Below are 24,259 nucleotides of genomic sequence, written 5' to 3'. Positions count from 1 at the left end.
TGCATAGAAGCCTATAACATCCTAACTGACCAATCTCTCTTCAAATTGCCAGTCCTGCCATCCCAGGTATCAGTCTGGTAAACCTTTGGTGCACTCCTTCTAGAGCAAGAACACCCTTTCTCAGATAAGGAGACTAAACTGCACACAATCTTCCAGGTGTGGTCACACCAAGGCCCTGTATAATTGCAGCAACACATCCCTACTCCTGCCATCGAATCCTCTCGCTATGAAGGCCAACATACCATTTGTCTTCTTTACCGCCTGCTGCACCTGCATGCTTACCTTCAGCGACTGGTGTACGAGGACACCCAGGTCTCATTCAGGTAATTATGTCTTCCTTTAAAAAAAAATTTAGAGTACCCAATTCATTTTTTCCAATTAAGGGGCAATTTAGCATGGCCAATCCACCGACCTTGTCCAAAGATGTGCAGGTTGGGTGGATTGGCCATGAAAAATTGCCCTTAGTGTCCAAAATTCTATGATTAACCTAGGACAAAAGTTCGGCACAACATCGTGGGCCGAAGGGCCTGTTCTGTGCTGTATTTCTCTATCTTTGGGTTGTGGGGGCGAAACCCACACAAACACAGAGAGAATGTGCAAACTCCACACGAACAGTGACCCGGAGCTGGGTTCGAACCTGGGACCTCGGCGCCGTGAGGCAGCAGTGCTAACCACTGCACCCGTCTTTCTGTTTTTAACTATCACATTCGGGTACATTATACTGCATCTGCCAGTCCTGTGCCACTCATTTGGGCAGCATGGTAGCATTGTGGATAGCACAATTGCTTCACAGCTCCAGGGTCCCAGGTTCGATTCCGGCTTGGGTCACTGTCTGTGCGGAGTCTGCACATCCTCCCCGTGTGTGCGTGGGTTTCCTCCGGGTGCTCCGGTTTCCTCCCACAGTCCAAAGATGTGCAGGTTAGGTGGATTGGCCATGATAAATTGCCCTTAGTGTCCAAAATTGCCCTTAGTGTTGGGTGGAGTTACTGGGATAGGGTGGAGGTGTTGACCTTGGGTAGGGTGCTCTTTCCAAGAGCCAGTGCAGACTCGATGGGCCGAATGGCCTCCTTCTGCACTGTAAATTCTATGGTAAATTCATTCAACTTGTCCAAATCACACCATAGAATCCCTACAGTTCAGAAGGCCATTTGGCCCCATCAAGCCTGCACCGACCCTCAGAAAGGGCACCGTGCCTCAGCCCACTCCATTCCTGTGACCCCATAGCCTGCACATCTTTGGGCTGTGGGTGGAAACGTACGCAGACACAGGAAAAGTCCTCCGAGCTCACCCTTTCTCTCAGCTTGGTGTCACCCATCCAACTTTGGGATTTAACACAAGGGGTCATTCGGACCAACCTTATTAAATTATTTTAAGCAGCAACAAGAAGTCTTTGATCTCCTGCACGGTTCCAATGAAGCCCAACAGAAGTGAAAGGAGCTACACCTCGTTTGATAAGGTTCAGCCTTCAGAACAAATGTAACCTCCACCCCCGTCTAGTTCCTTCGCAGGTTTCGCTTCAACTGGTGTCTTTGATCCTCAAACTATAACCCACGGGGAGTGGCACAGTGGTTAGCACTGCTGCCTCACAGCGCTGAGCACCCAGGTTCGATCCCGGGTCACTGTCCCTGTGGTTTGCACATGCTCTCAGTGTCTGCATGGGTTTTTCCCCCACAACCCAAAGATGTGCAGGGTAGGTGGATTGGCCACACTAAATTTCCCTTTCATTGGGAAAAATGAATTGGGTACTTTTTTTTTAAAAGAGCAGGTGAGTTTGAAATGAAAAATGAAATGAAAATCGCTTATTGTCACGAGTAGGCTTCAATGAAGTTACTGTGAAAAGCCCCTAGTCGCCACATTCCGGCGCCTGTCCGGGGAGGCTGGTACGGGAATCAAACCGTGCTGCTGGCCTGCTTTAAAAGCCAGCGATTTAGCCCAGTGAGCTAAACCAGCCCCTTCTTGGGTCAGCTGGACTGCAGAAGACCACGACACATCCAGCAGAATCATGGGCCATTTTAATGGAAGTCCATGGTTACCAATGCCCTGGGCAATGGGCCTGGCAGCTGGAGGACTTGTCCCCATTACCGCTCCCTTTACCCATACAATGCAACTTCTCCATCTCCCATCCTATCACAAACCTTCCTTTTTGCTGTTACCCTCATTACCTGCACACGTCCCAGACTCCAAGGGGCATCTTCAGATCAAGCTGGGCCACAGCCTCGAATTCTGCCACCCGTTCATTGACGCAGTCCGTCAGACGGGCCCAAAAGGCAGCCAGCACCCTGAAGCCCAGCCCCCTCTCCAGGAAGGCAAACAAGCACTGAACACACTTCAGCAGTAGCCTGACGGAAGGGACGGCCTTGAGCCTCTCGCAGCCTCGGACAGTCCACGTATAAAACACTTCATCGACCGCCCCAGTCAGCCTGTCGATCTTCTGAAAGTGCTCCAGCATTGCGCCCTGCCCTTGGGGGGAGGGGAAAAGACTCGCCCCCTTGCTCACAGCCCCAGGTTCCAACGTTTGCTCATTGCACTCAACAGTTCAAGGGCAAGGGGACAGCAGGGCTGGGGCTCCCATGGGTCAGCTCATGTTGTTTACTTCCAAAAGACAAGATTCTAGAATGGAACAATTATGAATAGCAGAAAGAAAACAGGCCCAGTGCTCTTTAGAGGTGTAAAGGTTCCAGAGAACAATAAGCAAGACCAGGAAACTGCTCATTTGGTGGGGTTGTAGGAACAGGTATCACAACAGTACTTTGGTTATCCAGGGTTATCCAGACCCGAAACATTAGCTATTTTCTCTGCTTACAGATGCTGCCAGACCTAAGATTTTCCAGCATTTTCTCCTTTGGTTTCAGATTCCAACATTCACAGTAATTTGCTTTTCTTTTGAACAGGAGGCGCAAACACCCTGAGCCAGTGTGTGGCCAATGCCAGCCCCACCTTGACCCAGACTCACAATACAAATTATATTTTATTTCAAATACCAGAGGTCCTTGGTTGACCCCAATAAGCTAGTCACCAGAAATGAAACTTGGAACACAAGTAATCTTTTATTATGTACAATATTGCAATTAGACAAGACAGAAAAATACACCACACACACCAGGGAAAGTGAAAGAAACTATAAATAGAAAGGATAAGGATCCTTGATGCACTGGGATGACCAGTCAAAGTCTTTCTGAAGTTCAGGCTTTCGCTTTGATATTTCTTCCTTCTAGGCTCGAGATGCTTTTTCTCTTGCAAGGTGGTCTACTTTCTCTGCAGACTGAGTATCATTTTACAGTGTGCTGAGCACTCACTGCTTTCAGAACAATAGCGCAGTTCCTTCACTTCAGCAAGCAGGGGAGAGAATTCAACTCCAAAGTCTAAACATTTCTGCCAAGTTCTCCAAGAGAGCATCACGCAGGAACCACCTCGTGACCGTTGACGGGCAGCACACTGTTCCTGACCAACCCACGAGTTAACTGATGCAAGAGTCCCTCCAAAGCTGGTTCCAAAGATCCACTCGGTGCCCAATAGTCTGGTTTCTCCTCTCCAAAATCCAAAACCTGAGAACAGTGCCTCCTGTCAAGCAGGCCGTTTGAACAGGGCACGCCCCGATTCTGGGTCCACGGACCAAAAATAATAAAATAAAATGGAACGAAGGAAACATCACGAAGGACGCTTACACAGGAGAGTGCAGGGTCGATCAGTATCCAGGAGCTCTCTCCAGCTCAAAACAGAATTCCCAGTTACGGAGAGTCTGGTTAACCCTTTCTTTATGTCACATTGGAGAAAGAAATAGGCCCAACTGCGATGCTGCCAAGCAGCTGAATTGCCCAAGTGCGGAACTCCATCTGGCCGCTTGCACAAGATGCTTTGGGGAGGGGGGAGGAAGAGAATAAAGGGAGCCGGGGCAGTCAGAAGCCAGGAAATCCTGGGGAAGCAAAGCCTGAATCACATCTCATGTTGCAACGAGTACCAACAGTCAGGAACACGAATCATTTCTAGCACACAACTTTATTGAGGAATAAAAAGAGCAGACACGGCTTCGTTCATCCAGATTCAATTACTAAAAACAGGACAAAAATGGCATTGTACGGACACGTGTCCACCTGCAGCCTCCTGATGACCAATTGCCACGTTACCATGGTAACCTCTCTGGTACAGCGGCCGGGCTCACAGATAGAAGGGTCTGGGCGTAGCAGGAAAGCTCCACAGTCCCCAGCCTCACCCCCACGGCCGCCATTACTTGATGCGGTAGAGGACTTTGCGTTGCATTCGATGCTGGATCTCGCCCCGACGCTTCATCAGCTGCAGGACCTTGTAGATGGCGTGTTCTGGATATTTCTGCAGGGTGGGCGGGGGGGGGGGGGGATTAGAAACAAGAGCAGGTTGAAGGGAGAGACACTCTGGAGTGTGAAACACAAAACCTGCAGGGGGAGGAATGACAGCACAGGTGGCCATTCAGCCCGACATGCCTGTGCCCGCCACCAATCCCAGTACCCCACTCTTCCCCCACAGCCCTGCCTCGATCACAAAATAATCCCACTGCCTTGCTCTCTCCCCATTCGCATCCCTAACCTTCCCAATCGCAATGTTTCTCCAATTTCCCACAACAATCTCTGCTCCCAACCGAACCTCCTGGGGGTGAAGCATCCAATCCACCTTTCATCAAACAGTTCAGAGTGGAGTGAATTCTAAACCGTTGTCACATCTTTCCGACGTTAAATGGTTTGGTAGAAGTAGAGTACTGCCGAAGAATTAAAGCCACATGCTATCGGCCTTGCTCACACGCTAAACCAACAGGAAAGAGAACAACAATTTATACTGCATGTGAAGAGTGCTGATTGGTAACGGTGTTGCCACGGAGAATGCAGCAGTGAACACCACCACGCCTTTGTTTCAAATTCAAACCAGGCAGGCTGACTGATTGCGGAAGGCCACGCCATGAGGAACGAACCAGAGAACATCACTACCGGAGTCCACTTGCCCGCTCTCTTGAGCAATATAAATTGTTGTTCCCATTGTTTGCCTTGTGCAGCGGGTCATGATGAGTGCAAGGTGAAAAACTTTTTTAGGATCTTTTTTTTCCCAGTAGGACACATTTTAGTCACCAGCTGCAGCTCCTCTTGTTCATAAACCAAATACCTCTGTTAAATCTCCTTGGCCCTCTCTATTGTCACGTGGATGCACTTTTACGAAATGGGTGTTTATCAAATAGCTGCAGTGATGTCAGTGTGTGGGTGGAGCTGGGCTGTCTTTTACTTTCACTTTCATTTTGAGCTGTAAAGCAGCTGTAAAGGGGCTGTTTAGCACACTGGGATAAATCGCTGGCTTTGAAAGCAGACCAAGTAGGCCAGCAGCATGGTTCGATTCCCGTAACGGCCTCCCCGAACAAGCGCCGGAATGTGGCGACTAGGGGCCTTTCACAGTAACTTCATTGAAGTCTACTCGTGACAATAAGCGATTTTCATTCATTTCATTTTCATTGTGGCTGTTTTTCGATTTCAGAGTTGGAGAGCTGTATTCAAAGCAAGACGTTCTGACCTCTCTACAAGCTAAAGAATGTCTTCAGCTCACTTGATGATTTCAAAGTAATATCAAATTCTGAGAGAATTTAAACCTGCGGTCTTTGTTAAAAAGGGTTTAAACTTATGGATGTTGCTAGGAAAGGTATTAAGGGTTATCTATAGAGTATTGTATCTGTGGGGTTACATGTATTGGTAGTTAAGATGTTTACTGTGCGTTTATAAAATGTTAACTGGGTTCATAGAATAAACATTGTTCTGTTTTTAAAATACTTAAGGTCTTTGTTGCATAACACCTGGAGAGTGGATCCTTGTGCTCACATAACCAAAATCTATTAAAAGTCGTGGGTCAGGTGAACTCCATGATATACTCTGAAGTTTTCTAAACCCGTGCCCATAACACTATTCCCATCAAAACACTCACAGAATAGTGTCTATCCTCATCAGCTAATGGGGACCTTTCTTTGGCAACCTTATCCAAACCTGTCAAATCTTATATGCCTCTTTATCAAATTGTTCTTTAATCTCACCCCCGAGGAATACAAAGCCCAGCTTTTCTGACCTAATCTTGTAGCTGAAACTACCCCCAGCGCAGGGGCCATTCAGGTAAATCTCCTCTGCACCCTTTCAAGAACCCTCTCATATCCTTCCTAAAAAGTGTAGCAACCAGAACCGGGCGAGATACTCGGGCTGCAACCAAGTAATTGCCAATGAAACGTCCCCAGAGCATTTTTAGTGAGTATAACAGATTTGGGGGCAACTTGTAATTTCTGGTTCACAATGATCCTCAGCATTGCTTGGTATTTCCCTTCATTGTTGGAGACTAAACCACATTGCTTGTGCTTTGTATCTGGAGTCACATGTAGGCCAGACCGGGTAAGGACGGCAGGTTTCCTTCCCTAAAGGAACATTAGTGAACCGGATTTGAGGTGACTATTATTGAGACAAGCTTTGTATTCCAGATTTTATTTGAATTCCACCAGATGCCGGCCCGGGATTTGAACCCATGACCCGAGCGTTGGCTCAGTCCAGTGATATGATCACCATCTCCATTCAGTTTCATTACGCAACCACCACAGAAGCCACTGGATTTCTAATACGTTGCGCTTCACTCCAGCCGGACTGAATCCAATTTGATTTTCGATGGCATCTCGGTTCCTTGGAATTGGAGGGGAATGGCTTTCCGACGTGGAAACAGCGGGAAAGACACACCACAACCGGTTAAAATCCTCCCCACACCTCCTGGGAAACACCAATCCCCCACTCAGGGCTACATGTCCACAGGGAGCAGCAACTCCTGGTACAGACCAGCAGGGTAAAGTCCACTGTGGCTGAGCGGGACAGACACAAAACATATACGTCACTGTGAGCCTGGCTGGTGTTTTAGTCAGGAGGCCAGTCGGCCCAACGTGCTGGCCCCAGGAGAGGGGGGGGGGGGGGGGGGGGGGGGGGAAAGAGAGAGAGCGACTCACCTGCTTGAGGAAGTCCTGGACGATGCTGTGCTCGGAGACCTGGGACCCGATGGCGAAGCGGCACTTCATCTGCTTCTCGACCCGAGCCAACATCTCATGATCCTCCGCCGTGGTGAAGCCTTCCGCACCTAGGAGAGACGGGGCAATCTGGGGTCAGTCAGCCCAGAGCGCAGGCCCTGGCCACCCACTGTGGGCCCCACCCCCAGCCCCTTCCACCACTGGCACTCCCCTGACCAAATTAATCCCGGCCCCTTATTGTCACGGTCTGTGAGCCCCCTTCTCCCATCCAGGGGCAGGACAGGCTGTAGCCTTCCCTGCAAAACCTCAGTGATGGAGATTATGCAGACCTTGGGGGAATTTGGCCGGTTCTCAGGGTACAAATTGAATATGGGTAAGAGTGAGATTTTTGTGATCCAGACGAGGGGCAGGAGAGGAGACTGGGGAGTTGCCGTTTAAAGTGGTGGGAGGGAGTTTCGCTACTTGGGTATTCAGGTGGCACAGGGATGGGAGCAGTTACACAAATTAAATCTGGCCTGGTTGGTTGAACAGATGAAGGAGGACTTTCGGAGGCGGGACATGCTCTCGTTGTCACTGGCGGGGAGGCTACAAGACCATAAAAATGGCGGATCTCTGGAGATTTTTGTTTGTTTTCCAGTGCCTCATTATTTTTATACCAAAGGCCTTTTTTAAGCGGGTGAATACAGTGATCAGTGGGTTTGTGTGGGCGGGTAAAACGGAAGTGGGTAGTGGGGGAGGGTCAGTGTGGGAGCGGGTGGAGGAGGTCGCATGTAAGGGCACAAGTTTGGGGCCATTGGTAACAGCTCCTCTGCCGTTCTCACCGGCCCGGTACTTCACAAGCCCGGTGGTAGTGGCGGCTCAGGGAGTTTGGGGGCAGTGGCAGAAGCATATAGGAGTGGAGGGAGCATCGGTGTGGGCTCCAATTTGTGGTAATCGCCGGTTTGTACCGGGGAGGATGGATGGATGGATGGATGGATGGATGGGGGGGGGGGGGGTTTCCGGAGGTGGCAGGGATTGAGAGGCTGGGGGACCTGTTTATTGATGGGAGCTTTCCCTGTTTGAAGGATCTGTAAGTGGAGTTTGAATTGCCGGGAGGGAATCTGCAGGTGAGGGATTTTGTGCAAAGGCAGATTTCGACCTTTACCGCCGCAGGGGATACAGGACAAAGTAGTTTCTAGAACAGGAATGGGGGAAGGGAAGGTATCGGAAATGTATAAAGAACTTATGGAGTGGGAGGAAATTCAAATAGATGAGCTAAAGCATAATTGGGAAGATGAGTTGGGAAAGGAGTCAGAGGCGGGTCCGTGGGAGTACTGAGTAGAGTCAACACGTTGTCATCATGTGCCAGGCTCAATTCAAGCTGGTTCACCGGGCACATATGACGGCGGCCCAGATGAGGTTTTTTGGGGTGGAGGACATGTGTGTGAGGTGTGCAGGAGGGTCTGCAAATCATGTCCACATGTTTTGGGCATGTCCAAAGCTCAGGGGATTCTGTCAGGGATTTGGCGATGTCATGTCCACGGTGCGAAACGAGGGTGGCGCTGAGTCCAGAGGTGGCAAGGTTTGGAGTGTCGGAAGACCCGGGAGTCCAGGGGGTGAGAAAGGCTGACGTTTTGGCCTTTGCCTCCTTGGTAGCTCGGAGCCGGATCTTACTAGCGTGGAGGGACTCGGAGCCCCCGAAATCAGGGGTACGGGTTAGCGACATTGCCGGGTTTCTCAGGCTTGTGAAAATTAAGTTCGCCCTGAGAGGGTCAATGCGAGGGTTCGTTTGGAGGTGGCAGCCGTTTATCAACTTCTTTGGGGAAAACTAAACTGTTAGCAGATTCAATAAGGGGGTTAGGGAGTAAGGGGGAGTTAGGCTATTTTTTGTCTAGCTTAGGCGGGAATAGTGGGAGATGGAGGAGTGTGTTACGCACTGAATTATGTTTACATTTGTACTTGTATCTTTTGTTGTTATAAAACAATAAATGCCTCAGTACAATGTTTGTTGAAAAAAAAAACATCAGTGATGTCCTTGTTTCTGACCCGCTGGTTCTCTCTCCCCCCTCCTCCCGATTGTCATCAGGATCTTTATGTACTGGATGGGGACAACACTCCATCAAGTTCACAACACCCTCCCCCCACCCCAGCTATACATGCTCCACTACCCACCCTTCCAGGCCAAAACCCGCGCACGCTCACCGGCCAGACTTCCTGACAGTGCCGCATCCAACGTGGACACCTGGAAAAGCCGCAGGGCCTCTTCCACATCACGCTCCGTGGCGAATGGTTGAAGCTTCATTTTCGCCAGTGATTCAGAGATCCGAATAACAGCCTCCAACTGCCTGTAAAGGGTGCGAGAGAGAGAGAGCAGGAGCGTGAGAGAGAGAGAGAGAGAGCGGGAGCGCGAGAGAGCAGGAGCGGGAGCGCGAGAGAGAGAGAGCAGGAGCGGGAGCGCGAGAGAGAGAGAGCAGGAGCGGGAGCGCGAGAGAGAGAGAGCAGGAGCGGGAGCGCGAGAGAGAGAGAGCAGGAGCGGGAGCGCGAGAGAGAGAGAGCAGGAGCGGGAGCGCGAGAGAGAGAGAGAGAGCAGGAGCGGGAGCGCGAGAGAGAGAGAGAGAGCAGGAGCGGGAGCGCGAGAGAGAGAGAGAGAGCAGGAGCGGGAGCGCGAGAGAGAGAGAGAGAGCAGGAGCGGGAGCGCGAGAGAGAGAGAGAGAGCAGGAGCGGGAGCGCGAGAGAGAGAGAGAGAGCAGGAGCCGGAGCGCGAGAGAGAGAGAGAGAGAGCAGGAGCCGGAGCGCGAGAGAGAGAGAGAGAGAGCAGGAGCCGAGCCGCGAGAGAGAGAGAGAGAGAGCAGGAGCCAGAGCGCGAGAGAGAGAGAGAGAGCAGGAGCCGGAGCGCGAGAGAGAGAGCAGGAGCGGGAGCGCGAGAGAGAGAGAGCAGGAGCGGGAGAGAGAGAGAGCAGGAGCGCGAGAGAGAGAGCGGGAGCGCGAGAGAGAGAGCGGGAGCGCGAGAGAGAGAGAGAGCAGGAGAGAGAGAGAGCAGGAGCGGGAGCGCGAGAGAGAGAGCAGGAGCGGGAGCGCGAGAGAGAGCAGGAGCGGGAGCACAAGAGAGAGAGAGCGAGAGGGAGCGAGAGAGGCAGTGTGGGAGCGAGAGAGAGAGAGAGATAGCGAGAGAGACAGTGTGGGAGCGAGAGAGACAGTGTGGGAGCGAGAGAGAGAGATATAGTTACGGTTGTGTACAGGAGCTAGTGCTAAAAACAAAAGTGAGAGACAGATAGAGATGTTAACCTGACAGTGATGGGGATGCTGTTGGTCCGATCACTCTCGCGTTCGTGTTCCCGAGCTCCACTCCGCATCAGGATGTAGCGGTTCTTCAGCTTCTCTGCAGACTCTGCAGACAGTCTGGGCCCACACTTCCTGTGGGAGAAAACCCAGGACGTATTAAAACATGGGAAACACGAAGAAACACAGCCAGAATACCCCCCGTCCCCCATCACAACACCCACGTCACTCTGGAGTGCAAAGTCCAGGGTTAAGGACACAGACACAAGGTTTCAGCCCCTCCCCAAAATCCCTGGGCACTGCCTAGCTATTCTACTGCAAGGTGCAACACAGATCCCACCTGTCACTCTGGTACTCCACAGATGAGGCTCAAACCAGAGGCTTTTGTTTTCAAGTTGTGTTTGTGGGATATGGGTGCCAGTGGCTGGGCCTGCACTGCCCAACCCCAACTGCCCTTGAACAGAGTGCCTCGTTAGGCCATTTCAGAGGACAGTTAAGAATCAACCACATCGTGGAAAGTCTGGAGTCACATCTCGACCATACCGGGTAAGGGCTGCAGATTTACTTGCCCACATCGCTCCTGCCCTCCCATCTATCCCTTACCTCCTTATTTTGCTCCATCTGCACCTCCCATTAAACAAAAGCATCAAACAGATCATATTTCTACCTCTCTTCCCTTCCGAAGAAGTCATATTGGACTCCCTAAAATCCAGCCCGCAGGACTCACGTGCGACAGTACGAGATGTATTTCTTTAGCTTGCTGAGGTCAATCTCCCCCTCGACCGCGTGGGTCTGGGTCAACGCGCTGAGGTGCACATTCATGACGTGTTTGGCCAGAATCTGCGACAGAGAAAGACAAAGAATCAACCTGGATAAAACCAGGAGGGATTGAACACCAAGATGGTACGGAGATTTCAACAGGGGCGCAATTCACATACAGGCCATGGGCAGCACTGGCACCGATTACACGGCCACAGTGAATCCCTTTTTAAAATGTATTTCATGGGACGTGAGCGTTGCTGGCAAGGCTCCTGGAAGCCAAGTTGACTTGCACGACGGGTAGCAATGTTGCTTCACAGCTCCCGAGTCCCAGGTTCACTGCCCGGCTTGGGTCACTGTCTGTGCAGAGTCTGCACGTTCTCCCACTGTCCGAGTGGGTTTCCTCCGGGTGCCCCGAAAGTAGTGCTGGTAGATGAATTGGACATTGAATTCTCCGGACAGGCGCCGGAGTGTGGCGACTAGGGGCTTTTCACAGTAACTTCACTGCAGTGTTAATGTAAGCCTACTTGTGACACTAATTATTATTATTTCAGGAGGCAGTTAAGAGTCGACCACACTGCTGTGGGTGTGGAGTCACAGGTAGGCCAGACCAGGTCGGGACGGCAGATTTCTCTCTCCATGGGGCATCAGATGGGTTTTTGCAACAATCGATGCTAGTTTCATGCTCAGCTTCCCAGAGTTTACATTGCAATCCTCGGCCTCTGGATTAGCAGCTCAGGGGGAATTATTGCAACACTACTGTCTCTGCACCCCCCCACCCCCCTCTCCACGGTGGCAAGTAATAGGTCTCCTCCAATCAGAATCAGCTCCTTTATAAGGGCGGCATGGTAGCACAGTGGTTAGAACAGATGCTTCACAGTTCCAGGTTCAATTCTCACTTGGGTGACTGTCTGTGCGGAGTCTGCACGTTCTCCCCGTGTGTGCGTGGGTTTCCTCCGGGTGCTCCGGTTTCCTCCCACAGTCCAAAGATGTGCAGGTTAGGTGCATTGGCCACGCTCAATTGTCCTCGAGTGTCCACAAATGTTTGGTGGGGTTACTGGGTTAGGTGCAGTTATGGGCTTGGGTGGGGTGTTCTTTCAAGGGCTGGTGCATACTCGATGGGCCGAATGGCAGTCTTCTGCACTGTAAATTCTATGATCAGCATCCTGGGTTCATCACGGAGCTGCCAGGTGAAGCCAAGAGCATAAACCCCAGGATCCCGAGTGCCAATTTCTGGGATACAGACGGGATTGGAATCGGGCAGCTCTGACCACTGCAACCCAGCCTGTCAACATTACAGGGAACACGGGCAGTTCCCCGCCCCCAGCCCGCTCAGGACCACGCCGCCACCCTCCCCCGTCTCCTCACCATGTCCCTCTCTTCATTATGCTCGTCCTTCACAATGAAGATCATGTCAAATCGCGACAGGATGGTCGGCATGAAGTCAATGTTTTCCTCTCCTTTCGTGTCATCCCAGCGCCCAAAGACCGAGTTTGCCGCGGCCAGGACCGAGCAACGGGAATTCAGGGTGGTCGTGATCCCAGCCTGTGCCAAAAACAACATATCCCGGTCAATTCCCCAAGTCCCGGACATACCGAGCAACCCCACACACCGGGTAAAACCCTCGCCAGGGCCAATAGCAACCCCTTCGCCGGGGCAACCGCCCTCACCAACGGCAACCATGGCAACCCCCCCTCGCCGGGGCAACCGCCCTCGCCGTGGCCAACGATAAGCCCCCCCCCCCCGGGCCAACGGCAACCATGGCAACCCCCCCCCCCCCCCGCCGGGGCCTTCATTAAGCTGAAGGAACCAGAAAGGCTATTTGACTAATCAAGTCCACGGGAATCCACTCAATTAACAACAATATCGGGCAGCACGGTGAGGCAGTGGTTAGCACTGCTGCCTCACGGGGCCGAGGTCCCAGGTTCGATCCCGGCCCTGGGTCACTGTCCGTGTGGAGTTTGCACATTCTCCCCGTGTCTGCGTGGGTTTCGCCCCCCACAAAGCAAAGATGCGCAGGGTAGGTGGATTGGCCACGCTAAATTGCCCCTTAATTGGAAAAAAATTAATTGGGTACTCTAAATTTATTTTTAAAAAATTAACAATAATATCACCTCTCTCCATACCCCCACTCTCATTAATCCCATCTTCTGTTAATAGAATTATATACAGAATGGTAACCACGCAGGGGGGAGGCCATTAAGACCATCACGGCTAGAACTAGCCCAGCCAGTCTGCATCCTTGCCTTCTCCCTGGGATAGTCTCCACCTTCCCTACACCCCAGACACCAACACAATCCTCCCAATGGCTCCTCTGGAATCAAGCATCTTTTCTGGCCTCTCCAGAACACCTTGCTCCACACTGCAAAATTGTCCCTGACATTTGAGCCAGGGATGATGAGCTCAAAATCCACCCCCCCCACTAATCCCATGCCCTCCCCCTCACCTTGGCAATGGAGATGGTCTGCTGCTCCATAGCTTCATGGATCGCCACCCTATCATCCTCACGCATCTGGAGAGACGGAGCAGGTGAGAGTCAGAAAGGCATTGCAAATGGAACAAAGTTGTTTTGAGTCTACGTGGACGAGTTCCCTCAATCCCAAGAGCATCACCCGGATCCCTGCTCGCCCCCGTTTGTACCTTGTCAAACTCATCAATGCAGACGACACCCCCGTCGGCCAGAACCATGGCTCCCCCCTCCATGATGAAGTTCCGGGAGGATGGATCCCGCATGACGGAAGCTGTAAGTCCGGCCGCACTGCTCCCCTTCCCGGAGGTGTACACCTGCACAAGCGAAACAAATAATTTGCACCCATCAGCAGGGGGAACCGCCAGAGGACACAGACGCCGTCACCCTCCCCACCCTTGGCACCCAGGTACGGCCAGAGTAATTGTCCGGCCCTGGGGCAAATGTGATACGAGGGAGTGGAGTCACACCGAGGCCAGTCCCGGCAGGCTGCTCGAAGAGTTTCCAGGACAACCCAACAGCTTTCAACCTCATTAAATTTCATTCCCCATGAACTCCTGATCGCAGGCTCAGGAACAACACCATTGGGCAGCCAAAGGCCTGTAGTAGTAGGCCTCATGGTGCCCGTAGGAGAAAGGACCACTACGATTATTCCAGGACCTTAGCCGGGACCAAGTTAGCGTCTGCCGTGGCTCAGAATGAACGCGCTCTTCAGTCAACCTGGGCATGGATAGAGTAGGCGCAGTAAAAGCTGGCAAGTGGGTTAAACCCCATGTAGGCAGTCAGGTGCTGAGCATGCATGGGACACAGTGCCCAGTGTATGGAGCACCCCACATGACACCGTGAACATTGCCACTAGAAAGTACAAGAAGATGAGGTGCACAAGGTGAGGGGCTGGTTTAGCTCACTGGGCTAAATCGCTGGCTTTGAAAGCAGACCCAGGCAGGCCAGCAGCACGGTTCGATTCCCGTAACAGCCTCCCCGAACAGGCGCCGGAATGTGGCGACTAGGGGCTTTTCATTTTATGGGGCTGGTTTAACACACTGGGCTAAATCACTGGCTTTGAAAGCAGACCAAGGCAGGCCAGCAGCACGGTTCAATTCCCGTACCAGCCTCCCCGAACAGGTGCCGGAAAGTGGCGACTAGGGGCTTTTCACAGTAACTTCATTGAAGCCTACTCGTGACACTAAGCGATTTTCATTTCATTTAACCAACAACTTGCAACCTTTTTTTGCTCTTCAGTTTCCTCGGTGCGCGGCGTTTTCAAAGGGCCGTCACTGATTTAACATGGAGGTTTGTCTGCACCCAGCAGACAACATTACCACAGTCGAGGGGCAAAATAAAACAGTCCAATCAATCAGCAGCCCTCCCCACGGTGTCCCTTCCTTACTGGATGACAGAGTCATCCAGACTCCAAACGTTAACTCCCTTCTCTCTCCACAGACCCGTCAAGACCTGCAGAGACCGTCCAGTATTTTCTGTTTTTGTTTAACCCTTACTCACCCCAATGGGCGAACACCTCTCCACAAACTTCAGCAGCTGCGATTTGGCTGTCCCTGGGTCACCAAGCATCAGCAGGTTAATGTCGCCTCTCCGTGTCAGTCCGTCTGGCAGGCTGGAGGCGGCAAAGCAAAGGCGGGTTAGACACCCAGCAACATGTGCCACCCTGCCCGCTACATCACAAGACGGGACACAGGGGCAGCGGAGAAGGTGCAAGAAGAGCTTTATGAGGATGATGGTCCAGAGGAGGTTCATAAGAACGACCCCCCTGGAATGAAGAGCTTGGCGTGTGAGGAACGGTTGAGGATTCTGGGTCTGTGCTCGTTGGAGTTTAGAAGGAAGGATGAGGGGGGATCTCTTTGAAACTGACAGGATACTGCAAGGCCTGGATAGAGTGGACGTGGAGAGGATGTTTCCACTTGTAGGAAAAACTAGAAACAGAGGACACAATCTCAGACGATCCTTTTAAACAGAGATCAGGAGGAATTTCCACAGCCAGAGGGTGGTGAATCTGTGGAACTCTGACGCAGAAGGCTATAGAGGGCAAATCACTGAGTGTCTTTCAAACAGATAGATAGGTTCTTGATTAATAAGGGATATGGGGAGAAGGCAGGAGAATGGGAGAAGAAAAACATCAGCCATGATTGAATGGTGGAGCAGACATGATGGGCCGAGTGGCCTAATTCTGCTCCTATGTCTTATGGTCTTATGATACCAGACCAGAGAGGTGACAACTATCAACAGATTGAGCAGGCCCACTCCCCCACCCCATTCTGGCAGTGCCTCCCAAACTTTGGACGCCAAGGGGCAATTTCAGTGCAGAAGGAGGCTATTCGGCCCATCGAGTCTGCACTGGCTCTTGGAAAGAGCACCCTACCCAAGCCCATACCTCCACCCTATCCCCATAACCCAGAAACCCCACCTAACACTAAGGGGCAATTTGGACCCCGAGGGCAATTTAGCATGGTCAATCCACCTAACCTGCACATCTTTGGACTGTGGGAGGAAACCGGAGCACCCGGAGGAAACCCACGCACACACGGGGAGAACGTGCAGACTCCACAAACAGCCACCCGAGGCTGGAATCGAACCCAGATCCCTGGAGCTGTGGGGCAGCAGCGTTAACTACTGTGCCACCCTCTAAGGCTTGGATTCCACGCTCCCACCCACTCCATATATCCGGGGACTTCCCAAGACACTCACCGCTTCCTGGAGCCCCCAAACAACAAGCAGCCAATAGCCTTCTTGATATCCAAGCTGCCATAGATGGAGGGAGCGATGCTCTTGGCGACCGTCTCGTAGATGTTGGGCATGGCAGCCAGCTGGCGGAACTCCTCCTCATCCTGTGGGGCCGTGGTGCCAGGCAGGCCGTGTCCTGAGGTCAAAGATTCCGTTAGAAAAGATCACTCCAGATCAGACACCAAGTAAGCTGCGGCCTTTGGAACTCTCCCTGTCCCCCAAAATAGATCAACACCCCACCTTGGTCGAGTTGCCAACTAGATCAGGTCGGATTGCACGAGGAACAGGAAGACCCCACACCAGGATCCATGCAGACTGAGCTAATCCGCCCCCCCCCCTAGAGGGCAGAGGTCAGCTGCAGTCGTCTCCGTGGATACCGGATAATACAAGGGTCAAATCGGAATTAGCATTCCTGGGACCATCCCCACATGATCCATGGACACAAAATATGAAGGAAGTGTCTAAAACGTTACTATTAATGCAGTATGGGAACAATACGACAGGCAGCAGGGTAGCATGGTGGATAGCACAAATGCTTCACAGCGCCAGGGTCCCAGGTTCGATTCCCCGCTGGGTCACTGTCTGTGTGGAGTCTGCACGTTCTCCCCGTGTGTGCGTGGGTTTCCTCCGGATGCTCCGGTTTCCTCCCACTGTCCAAAGATGTGCAGGTTAGGTGGATTGGCCATGCTAAATTGCCCTCAGGGTCCAAATTGCCCCTTAGTGTTAGGTGGGGTTTCTGGGTTATGGGGATAGGGTGGAGGTATGGGCTTGGGTAGGGTGCTCTTTCCAAGAGCCAGTGCAGACTCGATGGGCCGAATGGCCTCCTTCTGCACTGTAAATTCTATGAAAATCTATGAACAAAGGACGAGCATTTCATGACCTCAGAACGACCCAGAGTTGAGGAAAAACAGCAGGCAATAAACACAGCAAGCTCTCACAAACAGCTACGTGATAAGGGTCAGACAATCGGCTTTTGTGATGCCGATCGAGGGATAAATGTTGGCCAGGGCACGAGGGTCGCCACCCTTGCTCCTCCGCGAAATAGCGGGCATCAGATCTCCCACATACGCCTAGAGGACCCGACGAAGCCTCTGATTAACCTCACAACCAAAAGATGGCACCTCTGACAGCGCAGCACACACTCAGCACTGCACTGCCAACCGGATAACGTGGCCAGTCTTTGGAACGGGGCCGGACGCAAGAGTTCTACCCACTGAGCTCAGCCGACACGCGATTACGCACGTGCGGTTGGGAGTTCACTTGTGCGTTTTACGGGGATCTTGCTAGCTGGAGGGCCGAGCGTTAACGCAACCAATGGCTCCACAGGAGCACTGCCCCTTAGCATTACAGAGAAAGGAAGGCCCACAGGGAGGAGAACGTACCTGTCCCCTCGGTGTCCACCTGGATTCCAACCACTCGGATGTAGGAGCCACGTATTCCCACCCCCACACGGTCCCGGCCTTTGCTGCGGCCCGCGCCAGCCTTCTTGATGGAGTAGATGCCCATGATGGTGACCCGGTTTCCGGGGACGACCTTGTCGCACAGGTACCTGCGGAAGAGAGCGGACCACTTCCCGTGAGACCGACGGTGGAGCTCGGGGATCAGCGGGAGGCGAGATCCACTTTGACCGTCAATTCCGCACTCGCCCCTCCCCATCAGCTCGCCTTACAAACCCAGACCACCAACACTGACAACCTGTTGCACCATGGAAGGCATCATAGTCCAAGAAAAGTCCACGATTACCCCCCCACCCACCCACCTGAGCCCAGCAACCATATGGAAGGTTTTTCGAAAAAGATCATTCAACGGGCACGAGAGTCTAACTAGAACCCCCATGGGATTCACTGAACCGTCACTCAGATTACTAGCTCAGTAATTGTTTTCTCCGTTCTCGTTCCTGGTAAGGAATTAGTAGAGATATAAATCTTGTTGATCTCTGCAGCTCAACCCCACACGGGGCAGTAACTGACACCCACCCCGATCCCTGCCCAATCATCGGTAGTAACCAGTCGGTCCCGCAGGCTCCAGCCATTGGGCTCACAGAAGGTTCTGTTGCCAACTGCCCCTTCGAGCGGCAGTACCCGACGACCGAAGCCACCTCCCCCCCCCCCTCCCCCAGTGCACCCCACCTCCGTACCTGTCACAGAACACCTGCATGTGCCGGGGCATCTCCCCGTGTGGCACAGCATCGGGAGACTCCTGGAGTTTCAGGGTTTGGAAATCCACGCACTTGCACTTGTCCGGGATGATGAAATACGGGTCAATGGGGCACTTCGGCCGCCCTGCCTGCTCCCTGTAATAGACAAAGCTGCCGTTACCCATCGTTTCCTCCCTCATTCCGAACACAGGGCAGCTCCACTCCCAGTCCTCCGCCTCAAAGACAACTTGGCAATTCCTCCGACTCCCTCTCTCGCCTCCCCCCCCCCCCCCCCCCCCCCCCCCACCACAACACTCAGCTGTTGCTTGGATGCCAATATGGTCTCTGCCATTCTGGGCTCCATAAACACCGTTAATTTTTTTTTAAAAAGGGCTTAATTTCGATAGCCCCTTTCAAAACCTCGGGGCCCACAGCCAATATCTTTAGTCACTGCTGCAGGAAATGCGGCAGCCAATTTATGCACAGCAAGCTCCCACAAAGCAGCCATCGACAACCCTGTGATCTCTCCCTCTGTGCTGGATGCAGTTAGTCGAGAGAGCCAAGAAGCACACAATCCAGAGGCAGAATAACACGACAGATCACCCCCCTCAGGACGTTTTTAAAATCCAGGTGGAACAGTAGTAAAAAGTGTCACCACCTGGGTCCCCCGAATCACCGCAGAAGGCTGTGGAGGCCAAATCACTGAGTGTCTTTAAGACAGAGATAGGTAGGTTATTGGGGGATCAGGGGTTATGGGGAGAAGGCAGGAGAATGGGGATGAGAAAATATCTGCCATGATTGAATGGCTGAGCAGATCCGATGGGCCGAGCAGCCTAATTCTGCTCCTATGTCTTATGGTCTACCATAGCAACAACTAAGCTGTAAATAAGACAATCCACTTATGATATCTGTAGAATCACAGAATCCCTGCAGAGCAGGAGGGCATTCGGCCCATCCAGTCTGCACCAGCCCTCCGAAAGAGCACCCACCTCAACCCACCCTATCCCCATAGCCCAGGTACACCGCCTAACCTGCAATAAACATTTTGGACTCGAACGGGCAATTTAGTGTGGCCAATCCACCCAACCTGCACCATCTTCAGACTGTGGGAGGAAACCCACGCAGACACGGGGAGAACGTGCAAACTCCAGACAGTCAGCCCAGTGCCGGAATCAAACCCAGGTCCCCTGTGCTGCGGGGCGGCAGCACCAACTCTGTGACAGCGTGCTGCCCAATATGTGACAAAACAGAGGAACAAACAGCACAGCTCAGGAACGGAGGATAGGATATTTTACTCAGGGATATGGCTTCCCTCTCAGCCTGGTTTTCTGCTGCACCCACTGGCTCCAACAGGTGCAGCTGAAAATAGGGTCCGGAAGAAAACAAACGTTCTGCACGTGCCAAGATTAGTCACAATGCCACATGATGCTGGCTCACCAAACCCCAACACAGCGGTTAACGGCACGGGGCTTACGTGTTGCATTTGCGCGGGAGTGTGTATCCTTCCAGTCCAGGGCGGACAGCAATGTTGTTTATGATGTTACGGCAGCCCCGACACTCTATGGCGATTCGGGTGGCTTTGGCACGCACAGAACTGGCAGAGATGACGATGCCCGGGATCTTCACCAACCGAGACATCTGGTCCGACTGACGGAGAAGGAAACAAAGCGAATCAAACTGTGTGCCGGCAGCGCTGGGCAAACCGTAAAACCCGCTTTAAAAATACTAAACAAACGGTTGGCAAAGCTCGAGCCAGTGATCTGCCTGGATTGTGACCCTACCATTTCAAGACACAGTGGCCCAGCGTCCACATTGCGTGTATAAAGACCTGTACGTATAAGGGGTTCCAATTCAGACCCGGTCGTGGTCTTGCTCCTTGAAACCGAAGTTCCCAGCGAGTGAAGCTTTGATTCCATTTTTAAAAAAATAAATGTAGAGTACCCAACTCAATGAAGCATGGCCAATCCACCTACCCTACACATCTTTGGGTTGTGGGGGTGAAACCCACGCAGACACAGGGAGAACGTGCAAACTTCATACGGACAGTGACCCGGGATCGAACCTGGGTCCTCGGCACCGCGAGGCAGCAGTGCTACCCACTGCACCACCCCACATATAGCTTTTTAAAAATTAATTCACAGGGTGTGGGCGTCACTGGCTAGGCCAGCATTTACTGCCCATTCCCTAATATCGCCCTGGGAGGTGGTGACCTGGCTTCTTAAACCACTGTGATGCAGGTACACCCACTGTGCTGTCAGGGAGAGTTCCAGGATTTTGACCAGCGACAGTGAAGGGACGGCCGATATATTTCCAAGTCAGGATGGCGAGTGGCTCGGAGAGGAACCTCCAGGTGGTGGGGTTCCCAAGTATCTGCTGCACTTGTCCTTCTGGATGGTAGGGATCCTGAGACAATCCCTTCATCCCAGGGATCAGTCTAGTGAACCTTCTCTGAACTGCTTCCAATACTGGTATAACGCTCCTTAAGGAAGAAGATCAAAACTGTACACAGGGATCTAGGTGCGATCTCACCAATGGCAGCAAGACTTTTTACTCCATTGCCCTCGCAATAAAGGCCAACATTCCATTACTTGCTGTGCCTATATACCACCTTTCTGTGATTCATAATCAAGGACTCTCAGCTGCCTCTCCACTAGTTTCTTTCCGTCTGACATTCTGCTTTTCTATTCTTCCCACCAAAGTGGACAACCTCACATGTTCCTGTTACACACCATTTGCCAATTTTTTTTCTCCCCACTCGATATTCCTTTGTAGAATCTGCACACTTCTTTCCTATCTATCCTCACTGTCAGGCCTAACTCCACCCGAGGCTCCCTTGCCACCAGCATGATTCCACCCCGCCCCCTCCCTACCTTCAAGCTACGGATATTGGCACAGTTGGCATCCGAGCACAGCATGACCTGGATCTCCTGGAGTGTCTCCTCACCAGCCGGCCGCGGGCGGGTCACCTCGTCTGCCACCTCCCGCGCTGCCTCCTCCAGCTGCGGGGAAACAGAAAGAGAGACAACAATGTAACAACAGCGGTAGACGTCGCCCCGAGACTTCCCTGATTAAAGTAGGTGGTTGCGAATAGGCATTGTCACACCGTACCAATGCCACACACTCCTCTGTTGGAACCACACGTACGGTGCTAATTAACCAATTCAACACATACAAGAGCACCAGGTCCCTGCACTTGCACCCCTCACAGGGAATTTAAAAACCCATCTTGGGGCTATAATGGGGGCAAAGATAAGAGTGAAAAGCTACAAGGAGACCGGGATTTCTCTCCTGAAGGCTGAGACGATTAAGGATAAAGATGTTCAAACTTCTGAAATGTTTCAAGAGGAAATGGGGGGAAACTATTTCTAGAGACCTCGTTTTTTGATTTTTAATTTAGACTACCCAGTTATTTTTTTTTCAATTAAGGGACAATTTAGCGTGGCCAATCCACCTAACCTGCACATCTCTTAGGTTGCGGGGGTGAAACCCATGCAGACACGGGGAGAATGTGCAAACTCCACACGGACAGTGACCCAGAGCCGGGATTCGAAACCGGGTCCTCAGCGGCGTGATGCAGCAGTGCTAACCATTGTGCCACCATGCTACCCTTCTAGTGACCAAGTTGCCAACCAAGTCAACATGAGGAGGCCTTTTCTTTAAGAAAAAAAAACAATGAGCTACAAACTTTGGAAATTCCATAGACATCAATAAAATGCCAGGAAAATCCAACATCATCTTGCCTATCAGTGGTACGGAGGCAAACCACTCCCTCCTAGCCCTAGTCAGTGGTCCTCCCAAGTGTAGCCGCGGTTTCTGTGCTCTCCACCGGCTCCTGTCCTGTGCAGGGGACACCGCGCTGGGTCCTTACCAGAGGCAGGTGCTCGGAGGGCTGCTTGAGTAGGTGGTCGGCCAAATCCTCATCGAAACTGCTCAGATCCTCCAGTAACACCTCAATCCAGTATTCAGCCAAGTTGTAATGACGTTTGAGCTCATCCCTAGGCAGAAACAACAAAGAGCTAAATGCCAGAACAGCAGCAAGCTGGAAGCCAGAGCAGACACAGCAATATCCTTTCCCCAGAGATGTGGAGATGCCGGCGTTGGACTGGGGTGAGCACAGCAAGAAGTCTTACACCAGGTTACGGTCCAACATGTTTGTTTCAAACACTAGCTTTCGGAGCTCTGACATGTTGGACTTTAACCTGGTGTTGTAAGACTTCTTATTGTGCTTTCCCCAGAGGGCCTGGGAAACGTCAGGTGGGAAAGAGTAAAACAAGCCGGCATTTCCCACACTGTTCACAACCTCAGAATCTTCCCAAAGTGCGTTTTAGCCAACTAAACTTGTCAAAGTGAATTTGCTGACTCGACCTCGGCAACACCACTCACGTCCCCAACTCCGCAACCCCCTCCATACCTGCACCACCTCCATCCCCCCCCCACCCAATCCAACCCACATCTCACCTCTCCATCTCCCCACTTCCTACTCCCATCTCATGTACTCCCCCATCTCCCCGCCACCGACCCCCCCTCCATCTCCCCGCCACCACCTACCCCCTCCATCTCCCCGCCACCACCTACCCCCCTCCATCTCCCCGCCACCTACCCCCCTCCATCTCCCCGCCACCTACCCCCCCTCCATCTCCCCGCCACCTACCCTCCCCTCCATCTCCCCGCCACCGACCCCCCCTCCATCTCCCCGCCACCGACCCCCCCCCTCCATCTCCCCGCCACCGACCCCCCCCTCCATCTCCCCACCACCTACCCTCCCCCCTCCATCTCCCTGCCACCTACCCCCCTCCATCTCCCCACCACCTCCATCTCCCCCCCACCTCCATCTCCCCGCCACCACCTACCCCCCTCCATCTCCCCGCCACCTACCCCCCTCCATCTCCCCGCCACCTACACCCCTCCATCTCCCCGCCACCACCTACCCCCCTCCATCTCCCCGCCACCTACCCCCCTCCATCTCCCCGCCACCTACACCCCTCCATCTCCCCGCCACCTACCCCCTCCATCTCCCCATCACCTACCCCCCTCCATCTCCCCGCCACCACCTACCCCCCTCCATCTCCCCGCCACCTACCCCCCTCCATCTCCCCGCCACCTACACCCCTCCATCTCCCCGCCACCACCTACCCCCCTCCATCTCCCCGCCACCACCTCCCCCCTCCATCTCCCCCCCACCTCCATCTCCCCGCCACCACCTACCCCCCTCCATCTCCCCGCCACCACCTCCCCCCTCCATCTCCCCGCCACCTACCCCCCTCCATCTCCCCGCCACCACCTACCCCCCTCCATCTCCCCGCCACCACCTCCCCCCTCCATCTCCCCGCCACCTACCCCCCTCCATCTCCCCGCCGCCACCTACCCCCCTCCATCTCCCCGCCACCACCTACCCCCCTCCATCTCCCCGCCACCACCTCCCCCCTCCATCTCCCCGCCACCTACCCCCCTCCATCTCCCCGCCGCCACCTACCCCCCTCCATCTCCCCGCCACCACCTACCCACCTCCATCTCCCCGCCGCCACCTACACCCCTCCATCTCCCCGCCACCACCTACCCCCCCCCATCTCCCCGCCACCTACCCCCCTCCATCTCCCCGCCACCACCTACCCACCTCCATCTCCCCGCCGCCACCTACACCCCTCCATCTCCCCGCCACCACCTACCCCCCTCCATCTCCCCGCCACCTACCCCACCCCACCCCCCCCGGACTGACCTGTATTTGAAGGTGAAGCCGGTGCGGTCGCTGCCCACGCGGTATTGGCGGAGGAAATCCCGCAGCCGCTTCTGGATGTGGGAGCGGCGGAGCTGCCCCGAGTCTCCGGGGGGCTCGGGCCCGAAACTGTCGCTGAAAAACACGCCGGGGTCATCGAAGCCCGACATGGCCGAGGGAGGGAGCGGG

The 24,259-nt window shown here is 53.2% G+C and overlaps 1 protein-coding gene across 1 annotated transcript; it reads right to left on the bottom strand.

Annotated features, from left to right (window-relative positions):
* Window positions 1–3,977: 3,977 nt before the first annotated feature.
* mcm5 (minichromosome maintenance complex component 5) lies at window positions 3,978–24,259 on the bottom strand. Its single transcript, XM_038783641.1, has 16 exons — window positions 24,074–24,259; window positions 22,226–22,352; window positions 21,228–21,356; window positions 19,832–20,004; window positions 18,358–18,513; window positions 17,603–17,769; window positions 16,185–16,356; window positions 14,985–15,096; window positions 13,655–13,798; window positions 13,461–13,526; window positions 12,383–12,559; window positions 10,983–11,095; window positions 10,262–10,390; window positions 9,179–9,321; window positions 6,980–7,107; window positions 3,978–4,326 (listed from the first exon to the last, which is right to left on the bottom strand). Exons 1-16 carry the CDS (start codon window positions 24,238–24,240, stop codon window positions 4,225–4,227), a joined length of 2,205 nt encoding a protein of 734 aa, XP_038639569.1. The 5' UTR covers window positions 24,241–24,259; the 3' UTR covers window positions 3,978–4,224.

Source organism: Scyliorhinus canicula, chromosome 23 (genome assembly GCF_902713615.1).
Source record: "Scyliorhinus canicula chromosome 23, sScyCan1.1, whole genome shotgun sequence".
NCBI classification, from domain to species: Eukaryota; Metazoa; Chordata; class Chondrichthyes; order Carcharhiniformes; family Scyliorhinidae; genus Scyliorhinus; species Scyliorhinus canicula.
Note: the sequence above shows the minus strand (reverse complement) of the source record. Positions and strands in the feature narration are given on the sequence as shown.

What these genes read in the sequence shown, in the direction of transcription:
- mcm5 (XM_038783641.1), bottom strand. Translation starts at nt 24,240, where the DNA reads ATGTCGGGCTTCGATGACCCCGGCGTGTTTTTCAGCGACAGTTTCGGG. An exon ending in CCAATATCCGTAGCTTGAAG is followed by an intron (nt 20,005 to 21,227) that starts GTAGGGAGGGGG and finishes CTTCTCCGTCAG; the next exon opens with TCGGACCAGATGTCTCGGTT. An exon ending in ACTGTCAGGAAGTCTGGCCG is followed by an intron (nt 7,108 to 9,178) that starts GTGAGCGTGCGC and finishes CGTCTCTCCTAG; the next exon opens with GTGCGGAAGGCTTCACCACG.